The 18,535-nt window shown below is 36.1% G+C and overlaps 3 protein-coding genes across 4 annotated transcripts; all 3 read left to right on the top strand.

Moving 5' to 3' along the window:
• The first annotated feature begins 4,024 nt into the window (after positions 1 to 4,024).
• On the top strand, positions 4,025 to 5,121 carry LOC146145709 (28 kDa heat- and acid-stable phosphoprotein-like). The gene has a single exon (XM_083389686.1). It carries the CDS (start codon positions 4,070 to 4,072, stop codon positions 4,568 to 4,570), a length of 501 nt encoding a protein of 166 aa, XP_083245812.1. The 5' UTR covers positions 4,025 to 4,069; the 3' UTR covers positions 4,571 to 5,121.
• A 4-nt stretch (positions 5,122 to 5,125) lies between these two features.
• Positions 5,126 to 6,763, top strand: LOC146145710 (target of rapamycin complex 2 subunit MAPKAP1-like). Its single transcript, XM_083389679.1, has one exon. The coding sequence runs from the start codon at positions 5,183 to 5,185 to the stop codon at positions 6,593 to 6,595; it is 1,413 nt and encodes a 470-aa protein (XP_083245805.1). The 5' UTR covers positions 5,126 to 5,182; the 3' UTR covers positions 6,596 to 6,763.
• Positions 6,764 to 6,771: 8 nt separating this feature from the next.
• On the top strand, positions 6,772 to 17,385 carry LOC146145711 (alkylglycerol monooxygenase-like). Of its 2 annotated transcripts, XM_083389681.1 has the most exons (10): positions 6,772 to 7,311; positions 7,455 to 7,582; positions 8,629 to 8,780; positions 9,250 to 9,353; positions 10,963 to 11,074; positions 11,585 to 11,701; positions 12,119 to 12,204; positions 12,548 to 12,682; positions 13,631 to 13,830; positions 15,704 to 17,385. In XM_083389681.1, exons 2-10 carry the CDS (start codon positions 7,470 to 7,472, stop codon positions 15,900 to 15,902), a joined length of 1,218 nt encoding a protein of 405 aa, XP_083245807.1. In that variant the 5' UTR covers positions 6,772 to 7,311; positions 7,455 to 7,469; the 3' UTR covers positions 15,903 to 17,385. The 2 variants fall into 2 exon arrangements, with proteins under 2 accessions (XP_083245807.1, XP_083245806.1); XM_083389680.1 differs by lacking the exon at positions 15,704 to 17,385 and having other exon boundaries at positions 6,772 to 7,286; positions 13,631 to 13,834.
• Positions 17,386 to 18,535: the final 1,150 nt, after the last annotated feature.

Consider the following 18,535-nt stretch of genomic DNA (forward strand, 5'->3'; position numbering starts at 1 on the left):
AAATAAAGTTGTATTTACCAACAAAATGCAGCAGGCGTCTGTGTTAATTGTCATGTTTCAAACAGCTCCCACTGAGCCTGTGCAGGTCAGTTGTAAAACGACCACAAATTTTAGACGTAGCTTTATTTTAGCACTGCAATAACCAGAGTTTCCAACTTCTAAATTGGTATACTGTACACTTAAATATTGGTAGGATTTCCAACACAAGGTGTGTAAAAACATAATTGCACACCTTAAAAGTTGTTTCTGTATGCCAGAGATCTCGGCGTAAAGTGCAATGAAATTCAAACAGCAGACTGGTGCTTATGTACTGCATGGTAGCTAATGGGTAAACAAGACATTTGCTACTTCCCCTAAATGTTGCTAAGTTTGTATAGCAAGCTACCATTTTGTACGCTTAATGGCACCTTTCCATGAGAAAACATATAAAGCTACAATGTTAAAAGAGCTTCCCGGTTGTTTGTTGAGAGGGCAGCCAATTACATAAACTACAGAAACCCTGCATATGCCCTTTCTGTGCCAATTTATTACATTTCATTATAACTATAACCTACACTACAAGTACAAGAAGTTACTGGCGCTGGTCTAGAATCCTACCAAAACGCACATTATTTGGGTTAGGGTGGGTCAAGTATAATAATTAAATAATGAATATAACAACACAAAACTCACCCATACGCACGCCCAAACGCTAACACGCACGCTCAGGTTCGAAGTAAGGCCAGTTTCCCGCTCATAGCCGCGCATTCCATGTAAAATCAACGTATAATGCGGCCAGCCACTAAAAATCGCTGGCGCTGGTCTAGAATCCTACCACAACGAAACACCATTTGGGTTAGGGTGCGGGTTAGCGTTTGGGTTAAGGTGGGTCAAGTATTATTATTAAACAAAGAATATAATAATACTTGACCCACCCACACCCAAACGATAACCTGCACCCTAACTCAAATTTTGTGCGTTGATTTTAGAACTGTGGTAGGATTCTAGACCAGCACCAAATCGCTCAAACGCGCAAAACTTTTGTCGCGTTAACGGTTTTCAGTCTTGTACTCCATCATCAGTCGCGCTAAATTTGCAAATAACGTTATTACAGGAATTAAAGCCGCGCAATTTCAAGCTGCAAAATCGTGGTAGGATTCTAGACCAGCGCCAATTTACTTTTCCAGGCTATTTTGCTTTTGTCTGTTTTATTAGTTTATAAAATTATGTTGCTTGAAAAAAGCGCCTTTTAGCCTAGATTCGCGTTTTCCCGCGTTTCAGTCGCAAAAAGGTAAAGGGAAGTCCCCATCCAACGGGAATCAGACATTTCTCTTTCTATGCTAACAGGCGTGATCCTGGAATCAGGAAATCATATTCCTTTGGCTTATCTTTGCGACAAAAATGCAGTATGCTGTGGCATGGCTAAGCCAAACTTGCCGACGAATCGGGTGACGTGTCAGTGTGCTCATATCTCGCTTTATAACCGATGATTTTAAAATTACTTGTGGTAATTTGGCATATAACCGAACGGTACTGTTCCGTATTGTGTCTAAAATGCGACCGATCGGGCGACATATGGCGACAATGGTCTGCCGTCCGGCGGTCAAACTTTGCCATTTATTATAAGAGATATAATTCGACTAATTTGGACCAAAAGAAGCATGTAGCTCGAAATTAAACAACATATTGATCAACAATTTTTACACATTACTCTCTGATGTTCGTTACGCAAGATGCAACCTAATGTAATCTTTGCATTAGGCATTTATTCCAAACATGGATCCTTAAAAAAAACTTTTCTGTCTGACATAAAATGGCGGTCGTTTTCTGTATGGCAAATTGAGCCCAGGCCCCAGGAGCAACTGCGCTAAACACTTCTGTTTAAAGTTCAACATGCGCTACTTTAATTAACGCAAAGTTTAGCACAGATTAATTCGATATCATGAATTCATTTGGCGAAAGTTGCTGACTCGTGCCTTAATTTTAATATCTGATTTTATTTTTTCGTACACCGCCCCCGATTACGAGAAATAGTATCGTATAGCCACTACTCAAAGTAAGGTGCACCAAGCCTATATATATGGCCCAAGGGCGTGTAAATATTTTTGTCAGGCTTTGATAAAATTATCATAGGTTTTTTAGTGTTGGTACACGTTAGTGGCCAGGACAAACTTGTGATTTTGTTACAAGGCCTGACTGCATTCTATAATTTGTAGCCGCCAAAGATTTACGCCAAAATTTGTTTTGGCTGAAATCCTACGACAAAATAGGACAATATTTACGCCAAAAACAGAGTTAATAGAGTTAATTCACCAGGCCAGTGATATTTCACGCCAAATGACGTCACTGGCGTGAATTTGGGCAAGCATTCCACGCCAAAGATCTCTGGCAGGAAGGCAGTGGAATGTAATCAGGTTACAAGGCACCAAAGGCCTTGTAGAACTTCATCCTCTAAAAGTTGGAATTATTTTCATAATTCAACCCTCAATAAACTTTCCTAAAAAGTAATATACATGTTAGGATAAAATTGTGTGATTGCTGGATAAGTTATGGGCGCTGGTCTAGAATTCTACCACAGCTGGCACAGCATTGAAACAATTAATGAATCAAAGCACAATATTTGGGTTAGGGTGTGGGTTAGTGTTTGTGTGTCGGTGGGTCAAGTGTTATTATATTTATATTTAATAATAATGGGTAACACTAATTTACGGAATGATGAATGGTCGGAACGCTCACTAATTTATGGAATGGTTGGAATTGTTGGAATGGACTGAATAGGGCCTAATTTGATGAATGGTCGGAACGGAATGAACTCTCGGAATGAAATGAACGAAGCTGTAGGAACAGAATGAACTGTCGGAATGAAATGAACGAAGCTGTAGGAACAGAATGAACTGTCGGAATGAAATGAACGAAGCTGTAGGAACAGAATGAACTGTCGGAATGAAATGAACGACGCTGTAGGAACAGAATGAACTGTCGGAATAGAATGAACTGTTGGAATGAGATGAACGTTCATTCTATTCCGACAGTTCATTCTGTTACTACACTTCGTTCATTTCATTCCGACAGTTCATTCTGCTCCTTCAGCGTCATTCATTCCATTCCGATAGTTCAGTCTATTCCGACAGTTCATTCCGTTCCGACCAATCATCAAATTAGTTTCGGCCCTATTCATTCCATTCAGACAATTCCGACCATTCCGTAAATTAGTGAGCGTTCCGACCATTCATCATTCCGTAAATTAGTGTTACCCAATAATAATAATTGACATAGTCAAACGCCCACCCTAAGCCAAATAATAATGTGCGTTGTGGTAGTGCAGGGGACACTATTATTTGTTCTTATTATTGATATTAAGTATTAAAATCAAACTTTATGATGTAACCCAATGACCATAACACATTTGACGGCTTCTATAAAACAAGTAACACAGAGGCTTGAAGCGATGTGTACAAAAGCTGTTGGCAATAAGCCAAACGAGACTAAACGAAACTTATGAACTTAACCAACTGGACGTCACTGAACTAAACGCAACTGGACAAATGGCTCAACTCACTCAACTAACATAATGCGACAGACAGATTTTATTATGCTGGACTGTTAGTATTGTACCATGGACTTAAAGTTATTCCTGTAAGTTGATTGCCGTTCGTTATTCAATAAACTCAGATACGTTTAATACCTTGCTGTGGGTAAGCTGTTGGAACACGCACCTTCGATCAATCTTTAACCAATGGAACCGGAATCAATCAATGCATAAACTTGCATCAGTCTCTACAATTCAAGTTTAGCCCTGCAGTAGGATTCTAGACCAGTGCCAAGTTATTTAGCTATAAAGTAATGTCAAAACATTTCAAATCAGTATCTTCGTATATATACTTGGAATATACAGTAACAAATGGGATGTTGTAAAAATGTATGGTTCTTTAAAAATCTATAACATGACAAAAATCAGTGCCAGAATCCTACCACATTCAAATATAACATCCGCATCAAAATACATAATTTAAATTTAGATTCATAGAAGTTGTTTTACAGTTTCAGGTTTACAGTATATCACTTTGTTGAACAAAATAACTAGCGTGTTATGCCTGGAGGATACAAGAAGAACCATAAGGGCCGAAGCCGACAGTTCACCAGCGTCGCCGAGCTTGAATCGCAACGGAAAGAGGATGAACGAAGACGGAGCTCCAAGAAGGATGAATCGTCCTCGGATGAAGACGAGGACGATGATCAGAACGCGAAGAACGTAATCGAGGTGAACAATCCGAACTACGTCGTGCAGAAGAACAAGAAGCTCTCCGACTTGAATGAAGTCCCTACCAAGAAGACGGAGCTGTCGCGTCGCGAAAAAGAAGAGATTGCAAAGCAGGAGGCTACGAGACGCTACCAGCAACTGCACGCCGAGGGAAAGACCGACGAGGCTAAATCCGATCTCGCTCGTCTCGCCATCATTCGCAAACAAAGGGAGGAGGCGGCAAGAAAGCGCGATGAAGAGAAGAAGGAAAAAGAGAGTCGCGCACAGGCCAGCAAGGAAGCGAGCCTGAATGCGATCCGAAGCAAAGGCGGCGGCAGAAAGAAGAAATAAACGATAACGTTTTAGCAAAATTCTGGTCCACTTTGCTATCCAAGTCGTTGCAGACATGTTTAACTCACTTGGAATAATACAAAGCTAAAAAGCTGCTTTTTGTTTTATCGTAGGAGACCTTTGCTGCATGTAATGTGACTATGTCTGGCAATACTATTTTTCTTTGTGGGTGGGAAATCTAAGACCCCTGACAAAATAACAATTATTATGTGGTGTTGGGATTTTGTGTTCTAAAAAACAATCATTAATATAGATCTGTTTAATGTTGCTGTATGATTTCTTAATTTAATGACTTTTTTTTTTAAATTTAAACAAACGTGTTTTTTAAATCTTAACTAAATTTTAGTACATAATAATGTGTCTGCAGTATATGCTTGTTTGCTTTTGAGAATGATAAGAACGTGCTGCTCGTTTTTTTTGCGTTTCAAAATTCACAAGTTGAGTGTGCGGTTTATTGTTGGGTGATTTTATGAAAAGTATCAGAATAATTGTTGTTTGATTTTGCCAAGAAACAAGTGTTTCATGATACACATGCTTTCAACTCTTAACAGGTTCAGTTAAAATTAATCTTAGGTGCCTGGTCTGTGCTTAGTTTCTCAAACTCTGGTTGCCATGGCTATGGTGGATGATCCAGATTGGCTGCTTAGTCACATCCGTCACTCGTTTATCACCAGCGACGACACAGGGATGTGCGAAATGGTCATACAAGACAACGACCTCTTAACACTCGATGAGCATCGCAAGCGACTGAAAGAGCGTCGGTCCAAAAGTGCGGCCTCAGACAAATCCAGTGCTGTCTCCAACGGAAAAGAACCGGGAACACAATTAGGAAACTCGGTGGAGGGCACATCAGACGATGACCAAGTTATTCCCTTGTCGCCCAGCCCCGATATCACCTCCGGGTGGGATTTTGGTATTCGCAGGAGATCGAACACTGCTCAGAAGCTGGAGCGAATACGCAAGGAGCGTCAAAATCGCGTCAAGATCAAAACGGTTCATTGGAAAGACCTGCCTGAACGATTCATGAACGAACACTTGGACCTGATGTTTGCAAAGAGAAATGCACTTCCCACTGCTGAAGACTGCTCAACTGGTTTTGATTCCGACTCGAGGGAAACTATAGACGGATATATTTCCAATAACTTTGCAGAAGAACTGGATGCAATGAAAATTACGGAAAAGTCTGTTCCAGTAATTGTAAGCCAGTCTGCTTTTGCCACAGGCTTTAATTTGAATCCTGAACCCGATGAGACTGAAATCAAAATCCCAAAACGAACACCAACAGTTTCTGTGTTGTCCGAACAGCTGTCAAAGTCTGTTAATGTGGTGAACAATCCATTTAAGGACTATTCCAAGTTTGACGGGCGTGGACACGAGGGTTCAACCCATACACAGCGAATTAACATGTTTGTTTACGTTTATGCCGAAGCCCCGCCCATACGACCCCTTCAGGTTGTAGTTCTTTCGGCAGGTGCAAAAATAGTCGATTTGATCGGACTCACATGTTGGCAATATGTGACAAACAATTTGCAGCCGGCACTAAAGCGATCCGACGTACAAGGATTTTCCCTTAACATTGCTGAAGATGACGGTGAAGTCGATTACGGTTTTCCTGCATTAGAAAACAACGAGCCTGTATCCAAGTTCAGTTTTCCGACTCTCGCTTTGGTTGAGAAACACCAGGTAAGCGAAGACGCTTCCGATGAAGGAAAATTCCGAGAGAGCGTTTTCGTTCGCGTGAACGACTACGCCGGTTTTTCGCTCATTCAAGTTGAAGACTTGAATGTAACAATGGGCGAAGTGCTGAGAAAGGCGATCAAACGGCGCAAGGGAAACAAATACGTCGGGAAATATGTCTTAGAGTACATGGACAGGCCTGGTGTGGCCGTCGAAGAAGACCAAAGCTTGGACAGCACCAGTGCAATGGAATTTTACATGCTCAGAGAGCACAGTGCCAGAAGTGCAAGCAGCACCATTGACCAGGTTAAAAAATCAACACCAGCCAGAGTACATTTTGCCAATTAAGTTTATCTAAACATTATGCACCCTACAAATATTTAGCTGCTTCCTACTTTAAACCATGTCCTAGGGATGACACTATTATGTGCATTTCTTCTTTTCAGATAAAGACTTACTTGTTGTTTTAATTTTACCAATATTTAAGTTTTTCCTACTTTAAACCTTGGCTTACGAAAGCTAGATACAAACACTTAGAATCTATGACACTATTATATGTCTCGCCATGACACTATTATATGTCTCGCGATATTTTGTGTGATGAATTATATCCTCTACTACTGCAACAAAGCTATTTCTTGCTGCAAGTAAAATCTCTTATCATGACAATGCCATGCTATTCATGATTTTTTGTTTAGTTTATTGGCCTACCTGCAAGTTAACTAATGCTGTTTGTTATAAGTTGAATTCCTAATGCACTTTATTAATATTTATTTTTCGCATGTAATGGTTGTTTTTAACCAGCTAACGACTTTTACTTGCTGTAATGCAATCGTGCAATTTGTTTTGTTACATATTTTCTCTCCTGTTTTTGTCAAGACATATTGTAGCAATGAATAGGTCCGAAAATGATCTTGTTCCTCATTCGAATTCCTACAAGCCAAGTGTTTTGGAAGGGTTTCGGGCTTTGTTTTACCTAATACTGCCCTCCGAATCGCTTTATGAAGATGTGTCCAAAGTACCGAACTACCTTGACACGGTAAAAAATACTTAAAATCTTCAAGGTATAAAAATTTGTTTCCTAATTATAAACAAATTTCACTGTTAGTACCATTGCCGAATTTTAATTTTGTCACTAGAAAACAGATTATTTATGAGTTTTAATAAAAAAGTTGCACACTTATTATGTATGTCCTTTATGTTGAAGGTATTGGTTTGCTTTATGAGTCTTGTTGTGTTGGAACTTGCAATTGCTGCTTGGAAAGGCAAGAGAAAATTGAGAGTAAATGATTCTATAACAAGTGTAACTGCAGGTCTTTTGTCAAGAATTCTCAGGTTTCTATTTGCAAAATTATTATATAAATTATAAAGTTGCTAACCGGGTAAAAAAGAGTTGTTGCTCCAAATATAAAAACAAAGCTTTTTTTATATTAAGATAAAAATGTTTTATAAACTAAAAAAAATGAATCCAACCTATTTGTTTAATACACCGTACTTTACGATGTTATGTAAAGTATGTCGTAAAAACCTCAATTTGTGTGAGTTTTATTTTTATTGGATCCTTGCACTCATTTTATGTCTTGAAGTTAAAATAACTGCCGGTTTCATAAAAATGCCAAGAAACTTAAGTGCAATTATTAAATAATAAGTTGATAAAAATGAGCTTGTGCAGCACAATAATTTACCTACATTATAGAATACACAATAGATAACTAAACACAAAAATACATGGCACATTAACTAAGTGCAAATATGCTTTGAATTCTTGTGGCAGTAAAACCACACATAAACCATAATATATCTATATATGCATTATAATAATTTCCAATATATATATAATTATATAGACCCTATTCATGTCACTTTATGTTAATCAATGGATGGCTGTGAGGCGAATAGCCTGGTAACAGGCAAATAAATGTCTTAAACAATTATGATAACAAGCCTACTTTTCTTATACTTTCATTGGGTCACTCCAAACCATATATTTTTTATATATTTTAAGACATATATGTTCATTGCCTTTTTTAGGAATTTCGCAGCTCCGAAACTTTTACCCGCACAGTATCCTGAATGCATTTATTTTGATTTTTTGGCAGATCCAAACTCACCATTAATAGTAACAGGCATAATACGTCGCCAGGATAGTAATTTTACAATGAAAACGAAATAACTATAATATATAATAAAGGGATTTAGTGATAATCAATGTTGGAAAGCTAAAATAGATCTAAACACCTGTTAGCTTATAGCTTTTGTAATGGTATACTGGTTGATTTTTGTTATGAGTATGCTGTTATTATTTGTTGAAATTATTTCAGCAGTGCTAGATCACATTATAATCCATATGCCTTATCTTAGTTGCTTATATAATTTTGTAGGCTTTTCAGCAGTCGCTCAATTGAGCTTACCCTGTACATTTACATTCATGAACAATTCAATGCGAGTTTGCCGTGGGATTCTGCTTGGACGTGGCTTCTGTCGTTTCTTGTGGAGGATTTTCTCTACTATTGGTTTCACAGGGCTACACATGGTAATGTTTATAATACCTGCATTGTTTGAAATTGGCATTACTCCTACCAGTGTTGTAAAGATAATTTGTCTTAAATTTTAGGGCAAAATGACTTGACTTGACTTATATCTTTTAGATAAATGACTTTTGCTTGCTGTATTTTGCATTGTTCGTATCATTTACGTTGAGTTATTGCTCATAATCAGATGAGTTTACCAAAATATTTGATAAGGACTTGACATGCTTCAAATATGACTTGACTTTGACTTAAGTTATTTTACAAATGACTTTACTTGGACTTTTTAAAATGACTTGTTTACAACACTGAGTCATACTGTTCCTTTAATAGTAAAATATACATATTGTTTCTTTGCAGCTCATTTAAAGGGTTAACATAAAATATTTACTTTTCTAAAACAAAATACATATATATATATATGATTGCTTTATGCACTGAAGTTTCAATTTTTGCACAATTTTGTTTTTGCAGAGGTCAATATCATTTGGGCTTCACACCAGACACACCACAGCTCTGAGGACTACAATCTGACAACAGCTTTGAGACAATCCTTTGTGCAACGGTATTGGTCAATGGTATTTACTGTTATTAAATTGTGATTGTTTGGTGTTTAAAAGTTGAAATATGTAGCCAATTTAGGTCAATACTATATTTAAATTGCAACCTGTTAAATAAATGTGTGCTGTAAAGAAAGTAGCCAAATAGTATATTTGCATAGTCGTAAACCAGTGGTTCCCATCCAAAGTGTATCAACACTGTAGTTTCGTTTTTGATGCTGAAGATAGTGAGAGAATATTAAGGTTTTTTAAAAACCTAATTTTGCTCTCTTGCTAAGCGTTTGATACAATTATATATTCATAGGGTTTTTCGTGTTTTCCTACGTTGTGCAGTTGATATATCTTGATTCAATTCCGTTAGTTGTAAATATTAGTATGGTTGCCAAGCCAAGAATGTTTGGAAAACTGATCTGGACTGTTTGATATTTACATTGAAAACAGTTTACCAAACTCGAGACCAGGGTTTCTCAACCGTGGCTTTCGCCCCTCCTGGGGGGCCACGGAGCTGTCATTGGGGGGCCACAAGCATTTCTGTAGTAATGTCGTGCTATTGCAAAACCGTGTCACTATTTTCAATTTTTTCAGTTAAACTCAAACTTGTAGTGTCAAACTTTCTTTGGCCTATTGTAACGCATTTTTTCTAGCATGTTGCTGCCTGCTGTTCGTGAGAAGTTTTGCAATAGTCAACCTCAAGATTGCAATTCTTTGGCTGTCGCCTAATCGCCAAACATTGTTTTGTCACTGATAACCAACATTTGTGTATTTCTAGCTTACTCAGTTTTTCTTTGGAACGTTTAACCAGTATTTTAATTAGTTTGTAAACCGCAAGTTAAAATGGTAGCAAAACTAATACAAGCAAGTTAAACATTTTTTTTCACGAAACTTCAAATAACGATACTACCATTTGGCTTTTAGAGATAGGTTTGTTGTTGTCCCATTGATAAATTTTGTTGCTAAATGAATTGTGTTAAGTGGTCAAAGCAAGCTTTACAGAACGATAATAGTTGAATTACACATACTTTCAGAGGTTTACACAAAGCTTAACAAGGTTTTGTGTTATTAAATGTCCAAAATTGGCAAATGATGCGAGAGTTACGTCTCTTTGGGCTTCACAAAAGTTAGACGAGATGGCCATAATTGTGTGTAGTGTCTACACTACTCCATGGTGATGTCAAATGCGTCATTACTGCCCTCAAAACTTAAAAATCACTGTGATGAAAAGCATCCCCAAAGAAAGAAAGATGCCGCCACAAATTTTAGCCATTTTTTTATAATCGAGGGGGGCCACGAGAATTAAAAGCATTTCGAAAGGGTCCACGAAGGATAAAAGGTTGGGAACCACTGCTCTAGACCAAATATGTTTGACTGAATACCAAACCTTTTGCCGCCAAAGATATTTGGCAAGCAAAGCTTGCTAAACAGCTTGTTAGGTATTCAATCTGACTTAGCAGCCCCCTAACTTTATGATATTACAATGGCTATTGGCACATCAAAATTAAACAAATGACATAAACCTTTTGCGTCCAACAGTTATGCAGTGTAACTGGGTTCTATGTTTAATATAACAAACACTAAAAAATTCCTCGGTAATATATGTTTAAAAATAATAATTTTTTATATTGTGCAGTTTTTTCATATGGTTCAAGCCCCTTTCATGCCACCTGCAATGCATCTTCTTCATTCTCAGTTTAATCTGCTCTTTCAATTTTGGATCCACACGGAACTGATCGATGATTTGGGTGACTGTACTTTATTTTAAATCAAATAAATAGTTTTGTTTAATAAAACTTGAAGGTTCAATTTAATGCAGCAAACATACTTTACTGTTCATTCAATGAAGTTGGTTTTTAAATCACTTAACAGTGAAAAAATTTATCTCTTCCATTTAAAGACAATTGCTCTCTAATTTGTTGTCTTTTGTCAAAATCTTAATCACATGATGTGCAACCACAATTTTTTTTTCACAATTTGCACTCCAACAAATTTAACTATTCTCTAAAAACAATGTACACACGAAAAAAAATAGTATTTTAGAACAAAAAAAACAGTTTTTAATTGTATTCTACTTTCCTGAGTGCTACCATATCAAATAAACTTTGACTTCCTGAAAACCTAGCGCTTTATGCGGTGTTATATTTATTATCATCAACGTGATACCCAGAGTTAATGAATGTATCTGGGACCTTCTGTGTAATGCAAAATGCTTTTAACATTAGACTTTTCAAACAAATATTGTCTACTTGTTTCAGGTCCTTTGGAGTACATTCTAAACACTCCAAGCCACCACCGCGTTCATCACGGAAGAAACCCTTACTGCATTGATAAAAACTACGCTGGCACTCTCATCATATGGGATAGAATGTTCGGTAAGCAGGATTTAACACACAAGCACTATGTACCTGCTTTTTTATAGTAAAGTTTTTGTGACAATATGTTCTGGTTAAGTTTTATATTTTATCTGTTGGTTAAAAACACTAAAAAACAGTTCAATCCCATGTAAAAAATATTATTCATGCCAATTGGAAAAACACAATATTCTACAAGTGCCATAAAATCTGTATAAAGTTGTACAAAGGTGGTGCTGCATTTTTATTACTGTAATGCCAAAAAATGTATAAGTGTGGATTATTGCATTACCAAAGTTACAACATATATGAAAGTGTGGATTATTACAGCCTGGATTCGTATTTTGATCAATATGTCAATATATAACCGGAATTGATGTTATTTTATACCATTTTTTGACAGGCAACGTAAATCAGTGTCATGAATTTGCATTTTAGGAACATTTCAACGCGAGAAAAAGAACGTGGAGTTGGCTTATGGTCTTGTTCACCCAATCAAAACTTTCAACCCTCTTTATATCCAGGTGAAGAATGTGTTGCATTATACAGCAGCTTTTATCATTCCTTGCAAGTTATAACGAAAATTTGATGTACCATAAACAATTTTTTTTAAATCGACATAATTAAAAAAAATAATTTTCCCGAATTTTTTTTTTTCTTCTGCCTTATTGCTTTGTTCTGATAAATATCTTCCAAACTACAAAATATATTTCCCTGTTTGATAAATATAAACAAACTCTGTTATTATTAGGAATCTTAGGTTGACTAAATTGACCTTATTTTTTTAACAAATTTATTCTACAGACAGATCCGTGCCCTCGACTCCCACTTATCTTAGTTATCGCAAAATATATATTTTCTTTTCAGTTGGCGATGTACAGAGACATAGCCAAGCGTGCTTTTCACATAAAGGGCTTTCGCAATAAAGTCAACGTTCTCATTAAAGGTCCAGGTTGGCAACCAGGAAAACCAAGATTAGGAAATCCATCTGAATTACCAAAGGTATTTCTTAAGTTGCCTTTATTTTATACCCAACCTGTCGTTTTGCAAAGTATGAAGAGTATGTTAAAACAGACTTACTATAAAAGATTGTTTGAAGACAAAATACACTTTCTAGTTGAACATCTTGTTATTTTTAAAAGGGGAAGTAATTAACTTATGACTAATCGACGATTCATACTTTAATATTTGCTTTTCTTATGAGGCTGAGCCAACCCAGAAAATACATTTTTAAGTGACATTTTTAAACAGAAAATCCCATAAATTGTGATGGTGGTTTCTTTAATTTGCGGCTTAATTGTGTAAAAAAAACACTCACCCAGAATGTGGATGACAAATTGTCATTTGTTTAAGAAACGTAGATTTTCAAAAAAAAAAAAATAACACTTGTCGTCAGTCGGAAAAATAGAAAAGTGTCATGATTGCAACAAAGTATTTTATTTCAAATAAAATATTTTATAAATGTTCTTTCGTTTTCTGTGCAATCCGTGTTTTATGTCAAACTGAACTACAGCAATACAACCAAACAGCCTAGCACAGTGGTTCTCAACCTTTTTTCTTTCGTGGCCAACTTACGTTGCAAAAAAATTCTGTGGCCCACCAAATTTTGTTGAAAGAAAAAAATGTAAAATAGGTTTAGAACTAAACACATCAGGACATATTTCAAAACCGATTATTTATTCAACCGTGCATTAGTGAGATACGGCATTTACCTTTATTTTTATTTCCTCCCCAAGCCATTATTCCTATAAAATTAAATATAGTGACACAAATGAAACTAAATCTAGCTTTTTTAAATTGGTCTGTGGCCCACCTCAAATGTTCTTATGGCCCACCAGTGAGCCACGGCCCACTGGTTGAGAACCGCTGGCCTAGCATATTCAAGTTAAATTGAATGAAATAATATGCTGTTTACTTAAGTAAAATAATTTGTATTCTACATAATTTTAGATAGAAAAGCCTATACGTGTCTACAATCCATCAACTTCAAAATGGCTGATGGCCTACAGTGTAGTGCATAGCGGTGTGCTGTTGCCTGTCTACGAAAAGATGATGATTTTACGACAGGACATTCCAGCAGCTATGCTTGCGTTCGATGTTGTGTTCTTTCTTGGTTCAGTAACTTGCATAAGTCTACTGCTTGATCAAAAGTGAGTCTTCAGATTAATGTCAAAAGTTAGAAAAAGTTAACATTTTCTAGTTCAGATGTGAACCTTATTTTACAACATATCTGTACGCTACATAACATATATTTACTGAATTAACATAAATTGGGTTTGGTATAGATTTAACATTTGTATAGAGGGCGTTTTTACACGTTTTAAAACGGGTTACGCAGGTCTGTTGGCCTACAGGCAAAACAGAACCCAATCTAAGAGTTGTTGTTTTCACGTTCTTGTGTGTAATATATTTTTTTGATTTTAATAACCTAAAATTAAAGTAAATTGCAAAGGTATTTTTGGTTTAATTTGCTAAACACCTTTGTTCAACATAAATCATAATAAGTTAAAGCTAAAATCCTAATAATTTATAACTCAAAACAGTAAGTATGATACTTTTACTAATAAATTAACCGTTCTGTTGCCAAAATATGACCTATATATGTTTGAACTGTATGTTTTATCTCTTGTGACACTAACCGAAGTTTTATATATTATGGTTTATTTCGTAATATTTTATTCCCTCGACACTTACACTACTGTCACACTAAAAAGAAAACAAATAAACAACATCAGCACACACTTATTGCACCGTATGCAAAATAATTTGATTCCATTAATTAGTTTAAAGGTTCTGGCCACCTAATAGACAAACAGCCTGGTTGTAAACCATTTTTTAACTTTTTTGGCCTGCGCCGCACAAAAACAATGAAATAAATTTTACCGCTCACCTTATATTTAGAAATTACCCATCGTCGTACACGTCAAGGCGTAATATAATCAGTTATCTAATGCAGTGCTTAACCGGTGGGATGGTACGCACTTGTGCGGATAAAAAAACTTGTAATGCGGATGACTTGTGTAATACAGTAATCAAGAAAGCTAGTGCGCCCACTTAAGCGTTACGGTTACAGTAATATATAGTCTCGTATAGTGGTTCATTGCAGCTTAAGCTATTAATTTTATAACAGTCAAGGCTTAGGCACACGGTTTTAATACACAAACCTTTCATTGTTATTTCACAAATAAAACGAAAGATTGCAAACTTGCTGTGCTTGTTTCGTGCGGATGGAAATTTTCCGAAATAAAAAAGTGCAGATGGAAATTTTCAAGGTTGAAAAGCACTGATCTAATGCATTGGTATCCGGCCTATATTTCGAGACCCCATTTGGGGTCGCCTAAACATTGTATTGAGTCGCCATAACTCACCAACTACTGCCGTTTTTGTGGTTCCATTGCGCCCGTGGTTTAAACGAGCCCAATAAGTATATTAAAAATGGTACAAAAAGTCGTTTTATGTGTTAACTCTAAATGCATGTGTTAATTTAAACTTCTCATTTTGGCGTGGCCAACAGTTCTCTGGAATTGTGCGCGATTTAAGCATACATTCGTTTTATTTATTTCAAGCAGTACTTTTTGAAAACAAATCGGGTTCGCATATAAAAGCGGATTTATTTTAATTTAAATTGGGGTCGGGTAATAAAAAGGTTTGAGACCACTTATCTAATGGAGAACGTACACCCAAATCTCGTATGCTTCAGATCTCCATTTGTAATACAAATAGGTTATTTTCTAGAATTAGAAAAAATATTCCGCTCCAAACTTTAGATTCTCTCGGGGAACAAGGGTGTGCTGCGACACACAGTTTGAGAATGGATAGTCCAAAGGCGACAACTAGTTTATTCAGCGACCAAAACGAAAAGACCAAACGAGCGGTGACAGCGCGCATAAAAAGCCAGAGAAGATAAAATAAGAAAAAGGTTCACTTCGTGTACACGTATATGGGAAATTACAGGGCCGCTACAGTCCCAACAAAATCAAAATAAAGACACCCACAAAAAGCAATATTCGTTTTATTTTTTAGGTCCTACGGCTACCGATTGGAGTTTGTGCGATGCATAGTCGGTGTTTTGTTTCTCCAAGTGCTAAAAGACCCAATCGAAACAATGCACAAGATACCCCAATCCACAGCAACTTATCTTCAGATATTATATCTGCTTTCCTCTATTCTTTGGATTGTCTATTACTTCGCAAGCCCAACTAAAATAGAAAAAAAGGCTTGACTTAGATTTACGTTATACGTAATGCACTACACTCAGTATGTTGTGTATTAATTAGCCGTCAAATTTGCTGTCATACATCTTAATTAAATTTCCACGCATTTAATTTGTGACATTACTCTACACTTATACTGTATTGTTGTGTTGATATTTTGTTGTTGCTAGATTAGGTATTTTATAAGAGGAAAATATACAGAACTACATTAATGAATAATATTAAAACTCAAAGCGCCACAGGCGACAAAAAACATACCTTCAGATATTCTTTCGATTGTCTGTTACTTTGCAAGCCCAGCCAAATTAGACAAAAGTGCTTGACTTGTTTAGATTTACATTACGTTATGCACTATGTTGTATATTAATTTGCCGTAATATGTCATACATCCTAATTACATTTAAACGCACTTAATTAACCTTGTTTCATTACTGTACAGTTACTACTGTATTGTTTTGTTTATATTATATTGTCGCTAGATTAAGTATTTTATTAGAAAAAAACACTTGTAATTTACTCTTTTACGTTTTTATAAACATTTTGGTATGTCTTAATTTACATTCCGTAGCTTATAGTGTTATAATTTAGAAGTCGTGCTGTACCTATATAATCGTTTTAAACCCTAGTGAAATTTAAACGCACTTACTTAATATTTCGTTAATTCGCCAGTTTTACCACTGCTTTATTTTGTAGTTGCCGATTAGGTATTTTTTAGAGCAGACTTCGGCAGACTACGGCCCGCTGCACATTTTAAGTAAAATATACCCTTAACGTGTTTTATCTTGATTTTAGATTATGCTGTTAAATAAATTACAACCAAACTTTCCCTAATCCCATCAGTTTGTCAAAACGATGCCTTTCTGTTTGTTGTCGCAAAGATAAGTATTATAATAATAGATAGAGACTAACACCTTTGCAAAAGATAGAGACTAACACCTTTTGCAAAGTTTTATCGATGATTGTGTTATATGCAATCCTACTAAGCAATTTTTGTCTGTTTTTCTTTGCGTAGTTCAAGATGCAATGATTCATTGACATACTATTTAATTTTTGTCTTGATTTTATGTAATTGTTAGTCTGACCGTGCTATTTGCATTTCGTCTCGCAAACTGTTCATTTGTGTTTTTAAACTAATTTTAATGCTGTGATTTCAAGTTGATAATATTTCTTTTACAACAATACCTATTTTTTTAATGTCCACTAGCCATTTACGTATCAGGAATGTAGCTTAAATATAAATAACAAAGCCAAATAGGTCCAGCTCTAGTTCTAGCAATTCTATCTGGATGAATGTACAAGTATTAAGTACTTATTATTATGTCCACTTACCCCTACCTATATTTGTTGTTGCCACTATTTTGGTTTGTTTCCATTCCTGCTTAGTAATTCGTTTCAATTTGTTTCTACTGTATATTATTTTCATATTTTGTCGCCAGTGTTTCAAATAACTAGCCTTGCCTTCTAAATGATACTATTAAATTTTGATGAATATTTGTACTGTGTAAGGTGAAACGTAGCACCAAGGATGTTTGGACCTTCCTATTCTATTCCCATATTATGTTCAGTGCAGCAAAATTGATTTTTATCGATTACATTTTTATCTTTTCGACCAAATGATTGCGTTCCCGGTTTGTAATCAGAAACAATCCGGACTATAAAACGAAGTTAAAAATTACCATTTAATGTGAAAAAACGCCAAGTTAGGTCATAACCATGGCTGAAATGGTTAATTTAGTGTCGAATCGGCACCGATATTATCCCTATATCGGACGAATATCGATACATTCACTTGTAATAGAATATTGTCTTCGACTCGATATAATCACTACTTCGCGGGTGCGGAGTCCGTTTAGAACAGTGGTTCTCAACCTTTTTTTCACTGCGTACCACCTCGAGCTTCAATGATCTTGGTGCGTACCAACAAATTGTTGAAAAACTCAACTTTAATAAATTTGCATAGATGTTCCGGAAAGATAATAGTTCCTATCGTTAAAGAAGCATAAAAGATTTAACTATACAATCATTATAATGACTGTATAGTTTATTACAATAAAAACATGCTTAATCGTTTGGTAAAACTGTAATCTTACTTAAAAACATACTGCGTACAGCATACCACCGAAAATGACTTCACGTACCACTAGTGGTACGCGTACCACAGGTTGAGAACCACTGGTTTAGAACAACCCGTGTTCTCCGGCCTAAAATAGATATTACAGTCCGACTTCAAACCTTTTAACTAGTCCGGCCCTGACTATCGCACTGTTACACCTATCCACGTAATTAAATAAAGTTGGCACAGCAATACGCTATTGCATCACTGCGCAGGCTTATCGTTTCTCCGAACTTGCTGCTGGGCAAGCGGCACATATTTCAACAGGTTCCAATGACCACTGTACTATCTTACTCCGCTAAATTGCAACTAAACAACAATTTAACGTGCACATAGTCAGGCCACAAAATTTGTTATACATTGAAAAAAATCGCATAGACCCGGTTTCGATGAATACAGCTAACAAAGCAGCAAACAACGTCGTGAAAGTATTACAATAGAATAGTTGAGTGTATTTTGAGCAGCCGCTATATACTTCAAGAGCGACTTCGTCGAGGATTATACCTACAGTTGCTGACTACGGCAAGC

The sequence above is a fragment of the Ascidiella aspersa genome, chromosome 5 (genome assembly GCF_963924565.1).
Source record: "Ascidiella aspersa chromosome 5, kaAscAspe10.2, whole genome shotgun sequence".
NCBI lineage: Eukaryota > Metazoa > Chordata > Ascidiacea > Phlebobranchia > Ascidiidae > Ascidiella > Ascidiella aspersa.